Raw genomic sequence first — 23328 nt, forward strand, 5'->3', positions numbered from 1 at the left:
ACACACTGGGGACTGTGCTGCCTGCCACTCAGGCAAAGTGGGGACCTCCCCCCATTGCCCACAATGGTGGCCCGCCACTGCCCAATCTATCCCTCTGACCCGCTTTTGTATCAATGCTGGAGTTTTTTCATTTGTAAACCCAATAATGTTAAGGAACTTTGTCTGTTTGCGCCCCTGTTTGATTGTAGTAATAAATAACACAGTACATTCACAGCGATTACATGAGCTCCATTTGTAAACTGGCATTTGACAATGCGAACAGAGCGCACCCTTATTATAAACATAGAATATGTATGCATTCCATTTTGCTGATGATAATGAAACAGTAGAACACATTTCTGTATTCAGCATAAAACACACACACCAGAGGTTCGGAATAATTCATGAAAACAGCAAAAGAGCACCCCATAATGATGTGACCGGTACCAGAGTGGAGCGCGGCTTCTGAAACTACTGAAAAGATAATTGATGCCGGCATCGTGGGACATGTAGTCTCAATAAATGCTTAAGCCACGCGCAGCTGTGAACTGCCTGTGTATTGGACCAGGCTCGTGGCTGCTCAGAATAATTCATTTTATGGATAGAACCAATAAAGGAAATGTTTACATGGCACACGTGTATTTTCCACATTGAACATTGGTCTCAACATGTTGTCAGACAGCACAAACGTTAGGAAATCTTTTAAAAGTGATCATCAAGACTGGATAACAATCTTAATTTCCAATTATCAAGATTCTAACGGCACCCCAGTTGCATAGGAAGTTTTCTAGTCGAAGTAAAGGGGGAACCATTGACAGTGACATTATGGCTTGGGAGGATAGCTCAGGGGCAACGTAAGCAAGACTATGCAGAACAACACAAGTTCGATTCCCGGTCTGCTCTGGGTATTTGTTATAAATAACCAGTTACAATGTCATTATTATGCCAGTACATGCCAGTGACAGGATTATATCATGCAACAGCGAGACATTGAAAATATATTTGAATGATCATAAATTATCCTCACTAATATGACACTAACCAGCTACTGACATGACAACATGCAAGCAATACATGAGAAGGGTAGTCACATGACCTCACCGTGCCAGTAATGTGATGGTAGCGTGTCAGTAAACAAATGCCCACCCCTTCTGCTAGCTCTGTCAATATCCTTGTTTTAACCTCGTTCTGTCTTTGCCTACACAGGATTGAACCGGAGTCAGTGTACAGCTGCCCCTCACCTCTCTACTGCCCCCTGGAGCCCGGGGCACTGCAAGATGAAAAGGGTGCGGACAGTCTTCACCATCGACCAGCTGGAGCGACTGGAGCAGGAGTTCCTGAAGCAGCAGTACATGGTGGGCACCGAGCGGGTGGAGCTGGCAGACACCCTTCGCCTCACCGAGACACAGGTAGGAACGGAGAGACTTAGCGTGACATGTCTTCCCGCAAGGCCTCATCTGTGCCAAATTTAGCCGCCAGAAACCAGGCATGGTTCTGCTTCTGAGCACTCAAAGCAGCGAAAGATGTGCCAATGGGCTTTATTGACCTGGAAGCATCCATGAAGTGTGATGCCAGGCAACTGCACCACTCCTTTTGCAGGTAAGCTTTGGTGAGATTTGTGGTTGAGCCTAACTAAGCACCTACTATCCAGACCATAGCCTGGGCACTCCTGCACTACCTAGAGCTCACATTCCCTGCCAGCCAGCCCTCAACCAATGGAAGCTGCACTACCTAGAGCTCAACTTTCCCTGCCAGCCAGCCCTCGACCAGTGGAGGCTGCACTACCTAGAGCTCACATCCTCTGCCAGCCAGCCCTCAACCAGTGGAGGCTGCACTTCCTAGAGCTCACAATCTGTGCCAGCCAGTCCTCCACCAGTGGAGGCTGCACTACCTAGAGCTCACATTCCCTGCCAGCCAGCCCTCAACCAGTGGAGGCTGCACTACCGAGAGCTCACAATCTCTGCCAGCCAGCCCTCCACCAGTGGAGGCTGCACTACCTAAGGCTCACATTCCCTGCCAGCCAGCCCTCAACCAGTGGAGGCTGCACTACCTAGAGCTCACAATCTCTGCCAGCCCTCCACCAGTGGAGGCTGCACTACCTAAAGCTCACATTCCCTGCCAGCCAGCTCTCAAACAGTGGAGGCTGCACTACCTAGAACTCACAATCTCTGCCAGCCAGCCCTCCACCAGTGGAGGCTGCACTACCTAAAGCTCACATTCCCTGCCAGCCAGCCCTCAACCAGTGGAGGCTGCACTACCTAGAGCTCACAATCTCTGCCAGCCAGCCCTCCACCAGTGGAGGCTGCACTACCTAAAGCTCACATTCCCTGCAAGCCAGCCCTCAACCAGTGAAGGCTGCACTACATAGAGCTCACATTCCCTGCCAACCAGCCCTCAACCAGTGGAAGCTGCACTACCTAGAGATCACATCCTCTGCCAGCCAGCCCTCAACCAGTGGAGGCTGCACTACCTGGAGCTCACAATTTCTGCCAGCCAGCCCTCAACCAGTGGAGGCTGCACTACCTAGAGCTCACATCCTCTGCCAGCCAGCCTTCAACCAGTGGAGGCTGCACTACCTAGAGCTCACATCCTCTGCCAGCCAGCCTTCAACCAGAGGAGGCTGCCTGCACTACCTAGAGCTCACATCCTCTGCCAGCCAGCCCTCAACCAGTGGAGGCTGCACTACCTAAAGCTCACATTCCCTGCCAGCCAACCCTCAACCAGTGGAGGCTGCACTACATAGAGCTCACATTCCCTGCCAACCAGCCCTCAACCAGTGGAAGCTGCACTACCTAGAGCTCACATCCTCTGCCAACAGCCCTCAACCAGTGGAGGCTGCACTACATAGAGCTCACATTCCCTACCTAAAGATCACATCCTCTGCCAGCCAGCCCTCAACCAGTGGAGGCTGCACTACCTGGAGCTCACATCCTCTGTCAGCCAGCCCTCAACCAGTGGAGGCTGCACTACCTGGAGCTCACATCCTCTGCCAGCCATCCCTCCACCAGTGGAGGCTGCACTACCTAGAGCTCACATCCTCTGCCAGCCATCCCTCCACCAGTGGAGGCTGCACTACCTAGACCTCACATCCTCTGCCAGCCATCCCTCCACCACTGGAGGCTGCACTACCAAGAGCTCACATTCCCTGCCAGCCAGCCCTCAACCAGTGGAGGCTGCACTACCTAAAGCTCACATTCCCTGCCAGCCAGCCCTCAACCAGTGGAGGCTGCACTACTATTCCCTGCCAGCCAGCCCTCCACCAGTGGAGGCTGCACTACCTAGAGCTCACATCCTCTGCCAGCCAGCCCTCAACCAGTGGAGGCGGCACCAACTAGAGCTCACATCCTCTGCCAGCCATCCCTCCACCAGTGGAGGCTGCACTACCTAGAGCTCACATCCTCTGCCAGCCATCCCTCCACCAGTGGAGGCTGCACTACCTAGAGCTCACATTCCCTGCCAGCCAGCTCTCAACCAGTGGAGGCTGCACTACCTAGAGCTCACATCCTCTGCCAGCCAGCCCTCCGCCAGTGGAGGCTGCACTACTATTCCCTGCCAGCCAGCCCTCCACCACTGGAGGCTGCACTACCTAGAGCTCACATCCTCTGCCAGCCATCCCTCCACCAGTGGAGGCTGCACTACCAAGAGCTCACATTCCCTGCCAGCCAGCCCTCAACCAGTGGAGGCTGCACTACCTAGAGCTCACATCCTCTGCCAGCCAGCCCTCCACCAGTGGAGTCTGCACTACCCAGAGCTCACATCCTGTGCCAGCCAGCCCTCCACCAGTGGAGGCTGCACTACCCAGAGCTCACATCCTCTGCCAGCCAGCCTTCAACCAGTGGAGCCTGCACTACCTAGAGCTCACATTCCCTGCCAGCCAGCCCTCAAACAGTGGAGGCTGCACAACCTAGAGCTCACATCCTCTGCCAGCCAGCCCTCCACCAGTGGAGGCTGCACTACCTAGAGCTCACATCCTCTGCCAGCCAGCCCTCAACCAGTGGAGGCTGCACTACCTAGAGCGCACATCCTCTGCCAGCCAGCCTTCAACCAGTGGAGGCTGCCTGCACTACCTAAAGCTAACATTCCCTGCCAGCCAGCCCTCAACCAGTGGAAGCTGTACTACCTAGAGCTCACATCCTCTGCCAGCCAGCCCTCCACCAGTGGAGGCTGCACTACCAAGAGCTCAAATTCCCTGCCAGCCAGCCCTCAACCAGTGGAGGCTGCACTACCTAGAGCTTACATCCTCTGCCAGCCAGCCCTCCACCAGTGAAGGCTGCACTACCAAGAGCTCACATTCCCTGCCAGCCAGCCCTCCACCAGTGGAGGCTGCACTACCTAGAGCTCACATTCCCTGCCAGCCAGCCCTCAACCAGTGGAGGCTACACTATCCAGAGCTCACATTCCCTGCCAGCCAGCCCTCAACCAGTGGAGGCTGCACTACCTAGAGCTCACATCCTCTGCCAACCAGCCCTCCACCAGTAGAGGCTGCACTACCTAGAGCTCACATCCTCTGCTTGCCAGCCCTCAACCAGTGGAGGCTGCACTACCTAGAGCTCACATCCTCTGCCAGCCAGTCCTCCACCAGTGGAGGCTGCACTACCTATAGCTCGCATCCTCTGCCCGCCAGCCCTCAACCAGTGGAAGCTGCACTACCTAGATTTCACATTCCCTGCCAGCCAGCCCTCCACCAGTGGAGGCTGCACTACCTAAAGCTCGCATTCCCTGCCAGCCAGCACTCCACCAGTGGAGGCAAGGTCACTGAGGCCTCTTTAGCACCCCACCTATTGGCTCATATCCAACCCCGTGCCTCACCATTTGCTTGGATTCTACTTGGTGCACTAACCCTGTGATCTTGTGCACCTTGTTTTTGTAATTACCCTCCACCCTGCCATCAAATTACACTGCAGTGGCATGCATTCTGTTATGCTGTGTTAATACACGTGTGTACTGCGCCAAATCACCAACATGGTCGTTTCAGGGCGCCCAGCCTTGTGCATGGAGCGGTGTGGTGCCAGGGATAGCCAGACCTTAGTCTGATGCAGAAAGGCCCATCACCAAGATGAAGGTGAGAGGATGGGAAGGCGGAAATAGATGCTAGGAATACAAGGGAGGAGCGATGCAGCGGGGCAAGAAGGATTTGTGCTGATATCAGACCATCGTTCTGCAGAAGGGGGGGAGGGATGGTGGATCTGCGCTCATGTGTTGTCATGATTGGGCTGTCATTCCAAGGCAGATCTGGAGCACTGAAAGTTAGTGCACAGCATAGCGTTGAATGCATGTGAGACTTATTTGCCTAGGCATCGGGACTCTGTATAAAGATGACATTTGTTGGTAACAGAAGCTGGGATCCATTGCCTGACAGTCTAGGCCAACTTCATCCTTGTATTCAGACTCATAGAATAAGGTCAGAAAACAAATCCAGAAATTGAGGGCCAGGTGTTTGCGTCTTTACACACATGATACTGGACTTGATTGAATGTCACGCCAGTACTAGTAACCCCCCTTAATCGTTTTTCAGCAAGTACTGTGGGCCGGTAAAATAGCTCAGTGGGTCATGTGCTAGCTGCTGAGATCAGAGTGTCATTTGCAAATCTCAGGTTTGAATCCCAGCAAGGCCCACTCAGACTTTCATGCTTACAAAGTTGTCACAAGGTGCCAGCTTTGGCTTCGAAGCAATAACTGTATACTAAAATCTTCTGTGTACAACACTGTGGCAAAAGCACCGTATGATATGATAAGTTATTTATAACGCGCTTTATAACCAGAGGTTTCTAATCCGGACCCAGGGATCGAACCTGTGTGGCTCTATGGCGAGTACGTTCCCACTGAGCTATCCACCCGAGACCATATAAATCGGAAGCTATTATTTTCTGTGCATGAGTATATTAAGATCTGTCGGGTGTTCTACACCGTCAGCCACCACCTTCTATGGTCCTCTCGGTCCTACAGGGGCTTGGCGGTTGGTTCCTAAAACAGTGTTTGACTTAGTGGTGTCCCTCAAAGCTTGCTACTCTCACCTCATCAGCGTCTGCCTACATCTGTTGCAGATGTCTTTTCAGATGTACTCTAATGACAGTGTCCCTGGTCCCTTCCTTTCCCCCCAGCAAGCGCTCCGCCTGCTTCCACGCCATGCCTCCAAGCACTATGCCGCAGCACGGGCAATAGCTGCTCTCACAAATAACCCATCTGAGACAAGTTCAGAATATTGGAACACTGACCCTAGTGCCGGTCAGTGCAGCGTGGGCCTTTGAGGACTTTATTTATTTGAAATCTTGGATATCGCGCCACATGCCCGCAGGCCTCGGGACGCACACAGAACCATACAAGACGAAAGAGAAAAGGGAGGCTGAAGATTGGAAAGAGAATCAGAGTCTGGTAAATCGAGAGGTCAGAGGGAGGAGCAAAAGATCTTGTCCCCCAGCGAAGACCTAACCGGTCTCTGGGGCCTAGAGGATGAAGGCTGGTCAGCTGGATGGGAAGAGTCTGCTCTTTTGAGCTTTCTGTCGGTTTAGGGTGGCTTATGTGGTCGATAACATCCCTGCAGAGCGCCCATCTATCCTACAACCTCTGGCATGCAATGCAGCAACTGTTGTTCCTCTGAGTGGCCCCCCAGCCTGACTGTGCTTTTCCAGAATTAGCCCCCAGAGCCCACCTTCCTAGCTTGCATTGCACTTCACAAAACGCTTAAATCATACTCACTGTCACTCTTTATAGATATGATAGGTTATTTATAACGCGCTTAATACCCACAGGTTTCTAAGTGCGGACCCGGGGATCGAAACTGTGTTGCTCCGCGTCTTCTTGCTTCCAAGGTGAGCGTGTAACCCCTGAGCTATCCTCCCAAAACAATAGATGCCGCTATCGATGGACCCAGACCCCGGGGAGTTGCTGGCTCTAAATCTCCTCCAATGAAACCCCTGCAACTGCAACCAAGTCCCTTGGCAAGTTACGTGGCGCGCATTGAGATGAAGGGGATCAGGCAGATACGTTTCAGAGGCTCACACGTCCCTCATATAAACACCCAGATCACAAGGCCTGCAAACCTCCGAGAGTTATGCCCGGTCTCGGTGACCATGCAGCGCCCCCTGCCTCTCCCGTGACAACATCAGTGCATAGAAAGAAAAGTAGTCACTTTGGCCAACTATGTCCCGTAATCTTGACTGCGCCCCAGCTAGAACATAAGATGTGAATCACGAAACCCGCTGAAATCCAGTTTGTTATATTTTAAAGATCTGGAGAGAGAGTGTATTTAGTGATATCATGTTGTAGATAGTGTGGCCCCTTGCACCAGACAGCCTTGTGAATGATGCAGAGGAATTTGAATTTGATCTTTGCAGCAACTGGGAGCCAGTGGAGATTTATATGGGCTCGAGGGGGTCGGAGAGAAGAAGAGGGTAGATTAAGGAAAGGGCTATTGCAGTAGTCTAGCCTAGAGAGAACCAGAGCTCTAGAGACAGAGATCATTGAAGATTCACCAGGACTGGGTAGCAGATAGACAGTCATGAATGATGGAGGAAGTAAGAAAGGATCAGAGGGAAGTTTGAAGAAGAGTTGTGTGTCATCTGCAGAACACTGGAAGTCTGGGGAGAAGGTGGAAATGAGGTGTGCAAGTGGAGCTGGGTAATTGTTAAAGAGCCAGGGAGAGAGGTTGGAGCCCTGGGGGATGCCGCAGGAGGAGATAGAGGTGGGGGAGGAGAAAGACCCTAGAATAACCTGCGACAGACGATCACTGAGGAAGGAGGTCAGCCAGTCCAGTGCCCACTCCGAGATACCTAGGGTATCGTGGAGTCATTTTAGGGTATCGTGGAGTCATTTTATGTGGATGGAGTTGTTGACCGTATCAAATGCAGTGGAGAGATCAAGTAGAATGAGTGCAGCTGGAGAATTGGAATCAAGAGATACAAGCAGTTCCTCACCTGTGTTCAGAAGAACAGTTTCCATGCCTCTGGATGCTCGGAATCAATTTTGATGGTGATGGAGGCAACCAACAAGTTCAGTGTGCTGGGTTAGTTGGGGGAAGACCAGGTTCTCTCCAGGAGTTTTCCAAGGAATGGGTTTAGAGATATGATGCCATAGTTGGCTGGACAATACAGATCTGCAGAAGGTGTTTACAGGAGGGGCAGCACAAGGAAGTGCTTGAGGGAGGAGGGGAAAGATCCAGTAGCAAAAGAGTGGTTGCAGAAATCAGTGAGTAGAAGGTCAAGGGAGCCAATATTGTCCTTAATGGTTCTGAAGGAGTATGGGGGGGTCATGTTTGGAGGGGACCTTCATGGAGCGGACAACTTTGGTGACCTCATCAGGTGGGATAGGAGAGAAGGAGGAGAGAAAGGCAGAGCGAGGATGGGAGGCCATAAGAAGCAAGGGTGTGGGTGAAGGGGAGGGGGAGAGGTGCACGAGAGTGCTCAGGATGTCATGGGTTTTTGCAGTGAAGTGTGTGACTAGTGTGTTGCAAAGGACCTGGGAAGGAAGAGGTGAGGAGGAGACTGCAGAGGGGTTGGCTAGATCGCTGCAGAATTTAAAGAGGTCCGCCATGTTGTTGGATGCACTCGGAATGCGAGCCTGGATGTCGACACTTTTCTTAGTGCGGGTGGAGAGTTTGTATTGCCTTTGGAGCAGGTGACAGGCTAGTTTGTCAGAGGGTGATCCTGATGTCTGCCACTTCCAATCCACAGCTCTGCGCTTGCGTTTCAGGGCTGCAAGTTCGGAGTCGTACCAAGTTTTATGCTTAGAGGCATGTTTCAGGTGGATCTTCATGACTGGGGCAAGATTGGCAAGAGTGATGGTAAAAGCAAGATGGAGGTTGCTGAGAGCGGAGTCTGAGATAGCGTCTGTAGTGGGGACAAAGGAGGGATGCAAAGGCGGCAACTGACACTCATTTCATCTGATGGATGTTCGTGAACGAGGTTGGCATTGCTGAGGGAGGAGTTGTCATAGGGCCGAGAGGACCTAAGTGAGAGGAGAGAATGGTCTGACCAGGAGAGTGGGGAGGTCAGTTGAGAGTAAGTGATAGAACGGTGTGGATGAAGACATCAAGAGTGGGTAGGTCCAGAAGGAAGAAGGGAGAGGGAGGTGAAGAGGCCATGGAAGAGAGTAGAAGCCATGATTGAGGAGTCAAGGTCGATGTTAAAAATGCCCATGAGAAGACGTTTAGTGGTGGTAGTGAGGAGAGAGTAGGAGAAATCAGCCCATTCAGAGAGGAACAGGGTGGTAAAGCCAGGTGGTCTTTAGATGGGGGCAATGGTCAGTGAGGAGGTGGGAGAGATGACCAGCTTGCAAACCAGGCTCTCGAAGGAAGAGTAAGGCTGGGTGGGTATGAGGGAGGAAGGGACCCACTCAGGAAAGGTAAGAGTAACCCAACCACCTGCACGGTTAGACTGAGGCTTGGAGATGATCTTATAGCCATCAGGGGAAGGGAGTCAAAAGCAGTGACTGAGCTGGCCTTGAGCCACGTCTCTGTAAGAGCAAGGATATCAAGGTCAAGGTCTTCAAGAATAAGGCAGATGTTGGCAGAGTGTTTGATGGTAGAACGAGCATTAAGCATGGTTAGATGCAAGAGATCTCCACCATTCAAGGTTTTTCAAGGAGTGTACAGGGGCGTGGTACACCAGTCAGAGAGGGGGCAGGACAGAGAAAGAGGAAGAAGTAGTAGCAGGAGTGGGAAGGAAGTTAATGAGGGACGGCATGCGCTGGTCAAAGGGGTGGGGGTTGGGTTGCCAACCCTGAACCACGATAGTGCCAGTGTGATAGACATTAATGATACACCTGGATGATGTGAAACCCACCAAGAGGACTTCGCATTTACTACCACTGTTAATGGGTCAGGATGTAAGAAGAGAGAGAGTAGAGATGGGGAGTCATAGATCTGGAGAGGGGACAGAGAAGAGGATATCAGTAAAGATCAGTCTGGAAGTTGGGCTGACATAAGTGTCTGCGATAGGCAGGCCGGGTTAGTGGTCAGGATATCTTTTTAGAGCTTTTTTCTTCCAGACTCTGTGAGAGAGGGAGGATAGGGGATAGTATAGCAGTTAGAAAAAATAGGGGAGATGGCGAGTGCCATAGGGGTGGAGGAAGGAGGAAGAAATAGGAGGGGCTGCACAGCACAGTACAAGCACACACTCCCCGGGTGGCCTAGTAGCCAAGAGAAGCAAGAGGCAGATGCACTGGAATAGCAATCCGAGCATACGCAAGGCCCCCTAAATATGTTTTATGATGCATGCACTCTAAGCACACAAAACGAAATTAGCAACACAGGTGGAGGGTGCATTTGAAAAACGTTTTGGCTAGGCAGGCATTCATAGGCATGTAGTACAAGGTGATGATGGCTCATGCCAAGGTGTTAGAGATGTAGCAGAGATGTTATAAAAACACACACCAGGCCTTGAATGTTCAAAAGGACAATATGTGATGTGGGAAGGAATGAGTGAGATTAAGTAAGGTAAGGAAGTCAGAGTGGTGTAGGCACACCTTGGTTCAGCAGTTGTTGGGATTAGTAGAGAGGCAGTTCCAATGCTCAGTCCCTGGTATTTTTCAGGGCGCATTGAGTTGCAGGGGCCCAAGTTTATGAGGTAACAGGCTGTCCACCTGGGGGCTGAACAATGCTTTGTGGGGGAGGGGGAGCACAGGCTTCCTCAGCCCAGACAGGCACATACAGGGGCCTTAGAAGTGGGCCTTGTGGGCCGGCTTTCACCTGCCGGCTAGCCTGATTGGGCCTAAGATGTAGGCAGGGCCCAATTAGATCATGGGAGGTACTCCAGTGTCTCTAGATAAAGCGGCGGCCATGCTGGAAAGGGATACACACAGCAAGGAAATCGGCAAAGGAATCCTGCCGATAGCATTCACAGGCAGCTACTAAATAAAAATGTTTGCATCTGACATTTCGCATTAATTATTTGAAAAGATCTGTGCAAATGCTCTCCTTCAGCTGGGGGTGCTGCAATGCCCCTTAAAGCCCAATAGGGCTTACCTTTCAGTGTTGTGTGGTAGTTGGAACTCCTTGGCCTCGTGGTGGAGAAGGAGGCCAGTGCTTGCTGGAGGGCTCAGGTGCGGGGATGGAGGCTCCAACTCGATCAGTCCACCTGGCACCAATGTTACGAATCAACTTCAGGGGCACCAGTGGTCCAGGGATGAATATCGGTTTCTAAACCATCAATCAGCCCCACACCTCTAGTACACCAGAAGGGATTTGAACAGATTGGAAACACAAGCACATTATAAACCTCCTTGTCCAATTTTTACTGAAATGATATGATATGGAATTTATGATATGATATGGCATTTATAACACGCCTATACACAAGTGTTTCAACGGAACGGCAGGCTTACCTCCAAAAGGTTGTGGATCGTTGGTTAGTTGCAACACAGCAAAAATACAATTATTACCCAATGATAAAAGGGACTGTCCAGTTACGTTGTATACAACTATCTACTTTATTATTATCACAACAGAGGGTTCTAACACACTAGAAAATTCAACCCACCCTATAAAGGGATGCAGAGGACAAGCCGTTTCAAAGAAGGAAAAGGGATGCACTCTGGAAACTGGCAGGAGGGTAGACGGTATAATAATTAATCGCAATAGTCGAAGGATGCTTAGTTTCAACACAAAGGGAGTAATGGGTCATACAATGTCACTAGGGACCTTCGGAGAAGGACCAGGGGGATAGAACCACAATGTACTTTGTGCTTGTAGGTGTTCTTAGTGCTCAACAGGGTCAAGTCGGTTTCAGGGCGCTTTGCAGCTTCTGTGACAGAGTTGAAGTTGGGAGACAGCTGTCGGTATCAGGCGGCAGGCAGTTCAGCTAGCGAAGCTGGATGGACTGCTCCAGGCGAGCCTACACAGCGGCTTGGGGTTAGGAACCGTTGTCTCATTGCTGGTCAGCATTTCTGAAGCACTGGTCGAGGAGCTCATACAACTTTGCGACTTCAGCACAACAGTCAGCAGCGCAGTCTGTTACAGCTCAAGGGTGGCTCGACTGGCTCAAAAATGTCCTTTAAGGTGGACGTCGGTAGATATTTATCGACGCACTTCTCATAGCTTCTTCACTGGGCTTGTGTTGTTCTTTAAGGCAGATGGCCCAAAGCTGAGGTGTGTGTTGCAGGCAGTTGCCTTGTCCTTGGTTTGGTTCAGAGACTCTCTGGCCCTTCTCACCTAGGAAGCTTGCTGCAGAGTCTAGCAGGGCACCCTCTGTGCTTGCTGGGTACTGGTTCTGGAGCTGCTAGAGGGTCCTCTGGATTTGGTATCTCCCGCTGTTTCCTGGGAGTTGTTTAGTGGAGGGATCTTGCTTTCCTCCTTGAGGTCCTGGCCTTCATTCACTGACGAAAGATGTAAGGCAGACTGCAGCTTCAGCCAGGGTCCATTGATGAGTTCTTCCTTCTGCTTCTGGTGAAGCCTTCATATGATCTGCAAAAGAGGGTCTCGGCCCGCTTTTAAAGATAATTGGTCCACTAGGATCAGTGTAGTCTAAGCCTACCTTAATGAATGAATCCTGGGTCTCCACCAACAATCTCCTTTATGTGTGAGGTCATAGCCAGAGTGCTTTACAACAGAAAAGGTAAAGGGGTGAAAACATGTAATACTAAGTCACACCCATATCCCTGTCTGTTGTGGATCAGAGGGTCCCAAGATCTCTGTGATTCCTGATTAAAGAGGCAGGTTTCACTTGAAGCTGCGGCGAGAACAGACTTTCTGGCTACGCCAAACCACATCCTCCCACCTTCTGATTGGGGTCCCCCTGTGGGGTTGACTACTGTGAACACACAGTCCCAGACATGACATTTCACTGTCAATTGATACTGAGAGCAGGAGCTGGCTTCAGGTTGACACAGTACATATGAAAGGGTGTTGGGATTTCCTGTCTCCCTTGTTAGCCTCTGCAGCCAGGCCCCATGTGGGCCTGTTTGAATTAAACACTGATTAGTATTCAAATTCTGCCATCAACTACAGGGCTCAACAAAAGGACACAGAGGCACCATGGAGACTTTGTTGGTTAATTAGGCAGATGAAGATGCATCCTGTACTCCACTTGTCAGATCCCAACTAAATATGACAGGGGGACTGCGCCTGTAGACTGTGTCGACCCAGAGTACACCGGTCTATGTGTATGTCATGCAGTGAGCCTAGGAAAATGTGTGCAGATGAGCCCCACAAAATTTCATTAAAGCACAGGCAAGGGCACACTAATGGTCAAATTACAGGTTGGCGATGGCTATTCAAAATGTTTGAGCCCATAACTCAATTCAATATAATGTGCTCCACCTGGTAGTGTATGAGAAGGCAGCCACGCACTGGTAGTGTATGAGGAGGGAGCCGCACACTGGTAGTGTACGAGCAGGCAGCCGCACACTGGTAGTGTATGAGGAGGCCTACGCACTATGGTAGTGTATGAGGAGGCAGCCGCACACTGGTAGTGTATGAGGAGGCAGCCGCACACTGGTAGTGTACGAGCAGGCAGCCGCACACTGGTAGTGTATGAGGAGGCCTACGCACTATGGTAGTGTATGAGGAGGCAGCCGCACACGGGTAGTGTATGAGGAGGCAGCCGCACACTGGTAGTGTATGAGGAGGCAGCCGCACACTGGTAGTGTATGAGGAGGCCTACGCACTATGGTAGTGTATGAGGAGGCAGCCGCACACTGGTAGTGTATGAGGAGGCCTACGCACTATGGTAGTGTATGAGGAGGCCTACGCACTATGGTAGTGTATGAGGAGGCAGCCACACACTGGTAGTGTATGAGCAGGCAGCCGCACACTGGTAGTGTATGAGCAGGCAGCCGCACACTGGTAGTGTATGAGCAGGCAGCCGCACACTGGTAGTGTATGAGGAGGCCTACGCACTATGGTAGTGTATGAGGAGGCAGCCGCACACTGGTAGTGTATGAGGAGGCCTACGCACTATGGTAGTGTATGAGGAGGCCTACGCACTATGGTAGTGTATGAGGAGGCAGCCGCACACGGGTAGTGTATGAGGAGGCAGCCACACACTGGTAGTGTATGAGCAGGCAGCCGCACACTGGTAGTGTATGAGCAGGCAGCTGCACACTGGTAGTGTATGAGGAGGCCTACGCACTATGGTAGTATATGAGGAGGCCTACGCACTATGGTAGTGTATGAGGAGGCAGCCGCACACTGGTAGTGTATGAGGAGGCCTACGCACTATGGTAGTGTATGAGGAGGCCTACGCACTATGGTAGTGTATGAGGAGGCAGCCGCACACTGGTAGTGTATGAGGAGGCCTACGCACTATGGTAGTGTATGAGGAGGCCTACGCACTATGGTAGTGTATGAGGAGGCAGCCACACACTGGTAGTGTATGAGCAGGCAGCTGCACACTGGTAGTGTATGAGGAGGCCTAGGCACTATGGTAGTGTATGAGGAGGCAGCCGCACACTGGTAGTGTATGAGGAGGCCTACGCACTATGGTAGTGTATGAGGAGGCAGCCGCACACTGGTAGTGTATGAAGAGGCAGCCGCACACTGGTAGTGTACGAGCAGGCAGCCGCACACTGGTAGTGTATGAGGAGGCCTACGCACTATGGTAGTGTATGAGGAGGCAGCCGCACACTGGTAGTGTATGAGGAGGCCTACGCACTATGGTAGTGTATGAGGAGGCCTACGCACTATGGTAGTGTATGAGGAGGCAGCCACACACTGGTAGTGTATGAGCAGGCAGCCGCACACTGGTAGTGTATGAGGAGGCAGCCGCACACTGGTAGTGTATGAGGAGGCAGCCGCACACTGGTAGTGTATGAGGAGGCCTACGCACTATGGTAGTGTATGAGGAGGCAGCCGCACACTGGTAGTGTATGAGGAGGCCTACGCACTATGGTAGTGTATGAGGAGGCCTACGCACTATGGTAGTGTATGAGGAGGCAGCCACACACTGGTAGTGTATGAGCAGGCAGCCGCACACTGGTAGTGTATGAGCAGGCAGCCGCACACTGGTAGTGTATGAGGAGGCCTACGCACTATGGTAGTGTATGAGGAGGCAGCCGCACACTGGTAGTGTATGAGGAGGCCTACGCACTATGGTAGTGTATGAGGAGGCAGCCGCACACGGGTAGTGTATGAGGAGGCAGCCACACACTGGTAGTGTATGAGGAGGCAGCCGCACACTGGTAGTGTATGAGGAGGCAGCCGCACACGGGTAGTGTATGAGGAGGCAGCCACACACTGGTAGTGTATGAGCAGGCAGCCACACACTGGTAGTGTATGAGGAGGCAGCCGCACACTGGTAGTGTATGAGGAGGCCTACGCACTATGGTAGTGTATGAGGAGGCAGCCGCACACTGGTAGTGTATGAGGAGGCCTACGCACTATGGTAGTGTATGAGGAGGCAGCCGCACTATGGTAGTGTATGAGGAGGCCTACGCACTATGGTAGTGTATGAGGAGGCAGCCACACACTGGTAGTGTATGAGGAGGCAGCCGCACACTGGTAGTGTATGAGGAGGCAGCCACACACTGGTAGTGTATGAGCAGGCAGCTGCACACTGGTAGTGTATGAGGGGCAATTGCACACTGGTGGTGTATTAGGGGGCAGCCACACACTGGTAGTGTATGAGGAGGCAGCCGCACACTGGTAGTGTATGAGGAGGCAGCCGCACACTGGTAGTGTATGAGGAGGCAGCCGCACACTGGTGGTGTATGAGGAGGCAGCCGCACACTGGTAGTGTATGAGGAGGCAGCCGCACACTGGTAGTGTATGAGCAGGCAGCCACACACTGGTAGTGTATGAGCAGGCAGCCATACACTGGTGGTGTACGAGGGGGCAATTGCACACTGGTGGTGTATGAGGGGGCAGCCACACACTGGTGGTGTACGAGGGGGCAATTGCACACTGGTAGTGTATGAGGAGGGGTACGCACTATGGTAGTGTATGAGGAGGCAGCCGCACACTGGTAGTGTATGAGGAGGCAGCCGCACACTGGTAGTGTATGAGGAGGCCTCTGCACACTGGTGGTGCATGAGGGGGCAATTGCACACTGGTAGTGTATGAGCAGGCAGCTGCACACTGGTGGTGTATGAGGGGGCAGCCAACTTCTGAAGCTCTGCTATGGAGTAGCCTGAACCCTAAGCTACTTTTAGCAAAGGCATAACCCGAGCGAAGCCTCCTGGGGGGCTTTTGTGTCATTACTGGCAGGCAAAGGTCATTGTGGCTTTAGCCTCTGTGTGGGGATCTCTTGGTGAGACTTGTTTAGCCTTTTCATGGAGTGAGGCGAGTTGTAATCGTCCCATAGATGTGCACTGTCTCTTCTCGCTTTCTGTACTGTGCCGTGTCCCCCTGTGGCAGCACAGCACCCAGCCCTACACAGACCAATGATGCCAGGTCATTTTAATATTAGGCAACAAGGGCCAAGAAACCAAACGGGAGGAAAGTAAATGGAAAGATTGAAGCATCGGTCTCCTTCCACTGAGAATGGCTAGGCAGAGACATTAGAACATGCCTGGAATGTGATATAATGTAAGGGGGTCTTCTCACTGTGCATGGCCTGGTCTGGCGAGAGTAAGGAGGCTGATTAAAAGGACAGGGGGAGAAACCTGTGCTGTAAATGGGTGCAATCGGGAGTGCTGTTCTGAGTCTATGGGACTGGCAGAGGTACTTGGGCATATGCTATAAGAAGGGGAGCCCCCAAGACCTACCTTTCTGCAGTGTTTTGGGGAGAAAGGGGGGAGCTCGGTAAATGCTCCATTGAAGATCCAGTGGTAACAGCTGGGTCTGCCTTTAAGGGGAAAGTGGGGGCAGGAGGTGTAAGCGGGTAGGAGAATTTAACAGTGAGTCCGCCAGGGAGAGAAGAGAGTCGTAGAAAAGCCAGGGGTACCAGTGGCGGGGTAAAGACGTATTGGCACCTATGACCGGATGGCACCGGTAATAGGTGCCATCCGGGAAAATGATTAGGATGGGCACAGACTGAAACCACAGATAGCAAATCATAACATGGCGTTGCAGTTCAGACGGGCAGAGAGGGTAGGCTCGGAGTTTGATCATTTCCGGGATGATAAAATGGGCGCCCTCGTGTAATGGTGAACTCTGTTGCCACAGTTCTGTGCCGGAGAGTGTAAGAGCGTTGCAGTGGAAGACACATGGTGTCGTGGTTAAATTGATATCACAGGAACTTCGAGATTTGAGGCCTAAACCCAGCTTCCCCACTTGACCAAGTAACAACAGTCTGGTGCTGGACAACTGCCACACAGACCAAAGACGTGTAATGTAAAAACGTGAGCTTTGTATTTTCTTTGCTTTTACGTTCGTGGACCTAGGACTACAATTTCCAGCTTCCAGTTCAGAGCAAAATGAACGCCCTCGATTGGGGCGCGGTGACTCTGATGGCGTTGGTGACTGTACCTCTAAACTTCTCCGCAGGCCGCAGCCGCTTGGATCTACCCCAGTGCTAACCAAATTTATTTTTCGTCTACAAATAATGCTGCAGTCAAATGTGCCAAGTCTTGCCCTCACCTGTTTCTGAAACGAAAGCTAGTATTTCAAAATGTCTTTGAAGAGCTAATAAGGAACAAAATGGTGTATTTTAAATAGAAACTACTCTTCTTGCCTTAAGAACGCGGTTATGGAGTGGCTTTCATTGTGATTCGTTATGCAACTCTGCCATCTAGTGGGCAGTTTTCGCACTTCTAGCCCATTCAGTTTCCTGCTGATGAGTCAGGAACGAAACGACTTCCTGCTCTTCCGGGCAGAGTTGGGAGGGGGGCAAGGGAGGGTTTTAGATCTCTCTCCTCTGTGGGTGCCTCCCTCTGGAATGGCCTCCCTGCCGGCTGCCCCTCTCAAACTTGAGCTGGAGCACCTGAAGTTCCGGAAGCAGCTCAAGTCCTTCCTTTTCAACTTTGATTTCTCTCACTCTCATGCTGACCTACCTGTCTCTTGCGCCAATTGGTTGCTTAGCTACCCTCAGAGTCTACTGGGTGCCAGGTTCCTCCAGGATCAGTATCCACTGCACTACCTTCGGGCCTACCGTGCACTTAGTGGCTGTAACTGTACCCCACACAGTCCCCTGCCTCTTTGCGCTTACCCAGGGCCGCAGTGCCCTGGCTGCACTTACTCAGAGCATTGCTGACTTGATTGTACTTCCCCTCCCTTCCCGCTCCCTGGCACTTCCCCCTCTACGCTTCCCCCTACACTTTATGTCGTCGCACTTGCATCTACGCTTCCCCCTACACTTTGTCGTCGCACTTGCATCTACGCTTCCCCCTACACTTTATGTCGTCGCACTTGCATCTACGCTTCCCCCTACACTTTATGTCGTCGCACTTGCATCTACGCTTCCCCCTACACTTTGTCGTCGCACTTGCATCTACGCTTCCCCCTACACTTTGTCGTCGCACTTGCATATGCGCTTCCCCCTACACTTTATGTCGTCGCACTTGCATGATCTGAATGACACAGGCCCAGTAAGATTGTTTGTCTTGTCATATCTCTGTCTTCCCTCCCTTGTCTTGTCATGCCTAGAAACACTTGTGTACAGGCAGATTATAAAGAAGATATTTTATTATCCATGGCCGGCTCAAAATGTGTTGGAGCTCACGGGGGCACATTTCAACATGCTGTTTGGGGCCCCACTTGTCTACAGCTTTGAAAAATAGTGAGAGGCAGCTGTGGCTGCTTAAATTTTAATGAAGATAAAGGAATGCAGCGTGGAGGTTAATGGCTGCAGATTACTGGCATCCACAGGGAACTGAAGCACTACATTTTTAATTGGACAGCTATTAATAGATCCAGAGTAAAAAGTCAATAATGAAATAAGAATGTAGCTAGATATTGCAAAAGGCCAGAGGAAGGTGGCGGCCTCCAGCAAAGGCAGCCTGTAAACTGCACGCTGCAAAGAGCATGCTTAATGTCCTGATTTAAGAAATATGTTGCTCTGTTATAAGGCTATATAGGGGAAGCTGCTCAGGGCCCCCCTTAAGGCATTTAAAAAATAGGGTATCATACCTTGAGGCCGTCTCTACTTTTATGACACCCGGTAAAGCCTTTTGCAGTTGGGCATGATCTGGGTACAAAGGACTATTTTAGATGTCTTGGTGGCGGCTGATCCTATTGTTGTCTTATGCAGTGCTTAGTTTGTTCCGGGGCTATCTGGTGCTCAGGCCCTGGACTCATTTTGAAACAGAGGTCAAGCAAGGGCCCTTCTGTCAGTGATATCTGCCATGCTTGTTCTGATGCATGCAGTGGTTAATCGGTCCCAGCCGCCCCGTGGCAAAGCGGATGCTTCTGAGGAATAGCAGAATGCATCTGATGGGTACATGAATTACACAGGAAGCACAAGGCCATCTCAGTTATATGGTAATTGGGTGTGCAAGACCTTCTTACAATCCTGTTGTAGCTGGTATTGCCATATTTCCTTACAGCCATATTTTCTTCCAGTCTTATAGTAGCTGGGGGGTCCCAGTTTCCATGTGGGGTGTATGGTAGCTGGGTGTACAAGACCGTCTGATAGTTCTACGTTAGCTAGGTGTGCAAGACCCTGTAACAGTCCTATGGTAGAGAGGGGTATATTTTTATTTATTGGTTTCTTATAACGCGCTTAATACCAATACGTGTTCGGTTTATAAGCGCAGATCCGGGATTCGAACCTCTGTTGCTCTGCATGGTCTTGCTTCCAAGACCAGTGTGTTGCTCCTGTGCTATCCTCTGTTCACAATGTGTAGCTGGGCACACTAGATCCTCTGTAAGGCTGACAGTAGCTAGGTGCAGGGCCGGCCTTAGGATTTGCGGGTCGCTGGGCAGGAAAAAAGGTGTGCCTCCGCCTAATTTCCATGAATAGTGACATTAGTGATATCCCAGAATTAGTCTTTAGTACGCAAAGGTATCATGGGAAGTTCAATTATGTTGTCATGTGTAAGGTAGTAGACAAATACACTGTGGCGTCCAGTATAGGAATTGTCAATAGTAACATTTACCTATGTGGCAATGTCAGGAGGCCATTTTGTTTTTTGAAGTAGCAGACAGCTGAATGCCTTGTACAGACATTCAATTTTGGCATATAAGGCATAGTGTGATACAAGTTGTGGGAGCTCTCACTTTGGTTAAGTGCCGGAGGCCAGATTTGAGAGCACTCAGCAATTCAGGAACTTGAACACATCTCTTACCATGGGTGAAATTCTGGTAACCAAATGCTTGAGCAAGCTTGCCGACCTTAAAAAACAACTGAGGGGTTGTGTCCGCCCTCTGAAAAACGTTACACTGTCCACCCACATTTATTCTTGACTTGTGCCCTGAAAATCAGCACATGGCCACAATCAGGGAAAAATAACTGCACCAGTCTCCAAGATTGCAACTTCTCTTGGCACATCCTGGGCAAATATTCAGGACTGACTTTCCCATTCATCATTCCCCCTCCTTAACCCCACATCTGGCTCTTAACAATACTCTGCTTTATAAAGAGGAATTGAGAAGTACACATACCATAGTAAGGTACCCACCCAACTATATAAAACATCACAGAAATATGGTCAGCAAAATAATTACAATTGTCGCATTATTCCCCTATCTTGACTGGGAGAATACAAATACCAGAATGCAATTCAGCAACAAGCAAAAAAATGGCCTTTGGGTTTTGAAAATGTATTTTCAAGATGTATACATGTAATGTGTGAAAAGGTTACCTCATTGTGTTCCAATGTTTGACAAATGAAGGGTTCATATATGTTATGTAAATATTAAATTTTACCGAAAAGAAACATCTGAAAAGAGTGTAGCTAATTTAAAACTGTTTTATTTCATATATTGTAATTCACCTGGAGGAGAGTGTATAAATAGGCATCTAACTGGTGCTTTGTGTGTACTTTCAGAATGAAAATGCCTATTTGCATTTCTTAACAAACATCTACTCCAAAGCAATAGTCTCTTAGATGGGCCATCATTTGTAAGTCAACCCCGTTTTAAGGCACTGCTTGAAGAAAGAAAGCGTTAAGCAGTCATTTTAAGGAGCCTGCAGCATCTGATGGGCCGCTGGGAACGGGTGTCTCTAGAGAGCCACGGCAGGTTGGGAGGCGACACCGTGGCCTCACGCGAGCTTCGTGCACGGAAGCTGCACAGCAGTTCAGGCAGACACTGGTGCTTTGCGGGGCCCCTCTGACAGCGGGACCCTGTGCCACCGCACCGATTGCCACGCCTCGGGCCAGCTCTGGCTAGGTGTACACAATTCACTTACCGTTCTGTGGTAGCGGAGTGTGCAAGACGCCCGTGCAGTCCTGCGATAGCTGGGTGCACAAGACCATGTTAGATGTTTATATTCGCTGGCTGTGCAAATCCCACTTTGCGGATCGAGGGCAGCCCGTTGGTAGCTGTGTATGCAAGACCCTGTTACAGTCCTAAGCGAGCTGAGTGTACTAAACCCTCTTGGAATGTCACAAAAGAGTCGCGTATAGAACACATGTGAGTGTTAGGTATAGTGTAGCTCGGGAGGATAGCTCAGGGGCAACATGCTCGCCTTGGAAGCAAGATGACGTGGAGCAACACAGGTTCGATCCCCGGATACGCGCTTAGAAGCCACTGGGTATTAAGCGCATTATAAATAACCTATCACCTACCTATCATTATGGTGGTCAAGCATGGAAGAGTGTGGAACTTCCTATGGTAGCTTGGTCTTCGAATCCCACCTGAAACCTTATTATAGGCATTAGACTTATTACTCGCTTGCCAGTGTCTGCGTGCTCAAGGCCCCTGAATATACACAATGCATTCTAGGTCTGTGGATAGACGTAGATAACATAATGGATTTGTATGGGTACTGTGCTTATACAACCTCAACTGCGCAGTAGCCAGGGGTGCAAGCCCTCCTTCTAGGTGTACAGTATCCAGTGCAGGGGTAGGCCACCTTTGATTCATCAGACAGTTTGGACTACAACTCCCATCAGCCCTAGCCAGCATAGTCAATGTTGAAGGGGTTTGGACTACAACTCCCATCAGCCCTAGCCAGCATAGTCAATGGTGAAGGGGTTTCGACTACAACTCCCATCAGCCCTAGCCAGTATAGTCGATGGTGAAGGGTTCTGTGAGTTGTAGTCCAAAGCAAATGGGAGATCTGCAGGTTGCAGACCACTGATCTAGGGCAACATATATATTTTGAATACAGGTTCATAGTAGAACCATTGGGTCCCTGGGCATGCAGTCATATGGCAGCTGGAAATACATCTCTTGAGGTTTCGGTGAAGCTGTGCACCAAAGATCAGTTCTTTTAGGGATTATTGCTGGGTTTGTGGCGCGTGTGCCTCCGCTATAGAACTCCCGGTGTCCCCAGTATGTTGGCTTTAAGACACTAGCCATTCTTATTCAGAATAGAATTAAGTCCTCGATGTGTAGCGGTCGGCTGGATATGAAATCTACCTTAAGTATACATCAGACATATCAAATAGATATAAACACGTGCCCACCAACTCAGGAACAAGCAGCAGGCTTAGATGCCCAGTGGCAGGACAGAGAAAGGGTCCTCTGTTCACTGCCCCACCTGTATACCCACAAATAAATGCGCAGTTCTATGTACCTGGCCATCAGGTACAGGACAATAAGTGCGACTTGAAATATTCAGCACAAACAGCCACAGAAATCACAGAAACGACCCTCCGCCCACTGAGGGCACCTGCAGCACCTCATATATAGAAATCACGTTTTGGTCTCACAACTAACAAACTGTCTTTGTGCTTATTGCAGGTCAAGGTATGGTTTCAAAACCGGCGAATCAAGTGGCGGAAGCAAAGCCTGGAGCAGAAGAAGGCTAAACTCTCCAAGTACGGCGCGCCGCCACCTGTGTCGCCACCTGCGTCACAGGAACAGGCTGAGGGCCACGACAGTGAAGACGGCCACGTGGAGGTGGAGGTGTGAAGAGCTATCCCTTGTGATCCTCAATGAATGGACATCTCATTTGCGCATGTATTGGACGCGGCCTAGAAAGTAAATCGCTGGCACCGAGGGGGCCTCGAGCTCTGGTAATACGAGATGCCACAGCATACAACAATGGCTGGTTACAAGTGAAGGTGAGCCACGGTGGGCCCGCCTGGAAATACCAGTAAAAATGAGGCAGAGTGAGAAGTATACTGCAGGACAATCTTCCATGGACCTCAGTTACCTCCTGGCCTCCTGACTTCAGCAAACTAGACTGGCACAGATATAAACGCCCAGAGGGCGGGTGCTGTAGCAAGGTCCTTTCAGAGAACCACCTTGGATGCCACGAGTACAGGGTGCAGCAGAGGGAGCCAAATGTGCCCTACAACCAACCTGGCCCTTTGTGATGGAGTAGAACACCAACATAGTGCTTTGCTTGAGTTGGCATGAGGAAGTTACTGCTCAGCGATTTCAGGCTGTTATGACAGTTATTGTCCAGTATTTCCAGGCTGTTATAAAGG

General features: G+C 50.7%; 1 protein-coding gene across 1 annotated transcript; it reads left to right on the top strand.

Moving 5' to 3' along the window:
* Positions 1-1256: 1256 nt before the first annotated feature.
* Positions 1257-23328, top strand: LOC138515656 (homeobox protein notochord-like). Its single transcript, XM_069630343.1, has 2 exons — positions 1257-1388; positions 22637-23328. The coding sequence occupies exons 1-2, from the start codon at positions 1257-1259 to the stop codon at positions 22805-22807; spliced, it is 303 nt and encodes a 100-aa protein (XP_069486444.1). The 3' UTR covers positions 22808-23328.

This window comes from Ambystoma mexicanum, chromosome 6q (genome assembly GCF_040938575.1).
Source record: "Ambystoma mexicanum isolate Mex_15411 chromosome 6q, UKY_AmexF1_1, whole genome shotgun sequence".
NCBI classification, from domain to species: domain Eukaryota; kingdom Metazoa; phylum Chordata; class Amphibia; order Caudata; family Ambystomatidae; genus Ambystoma; species Ambystoma mexicanum.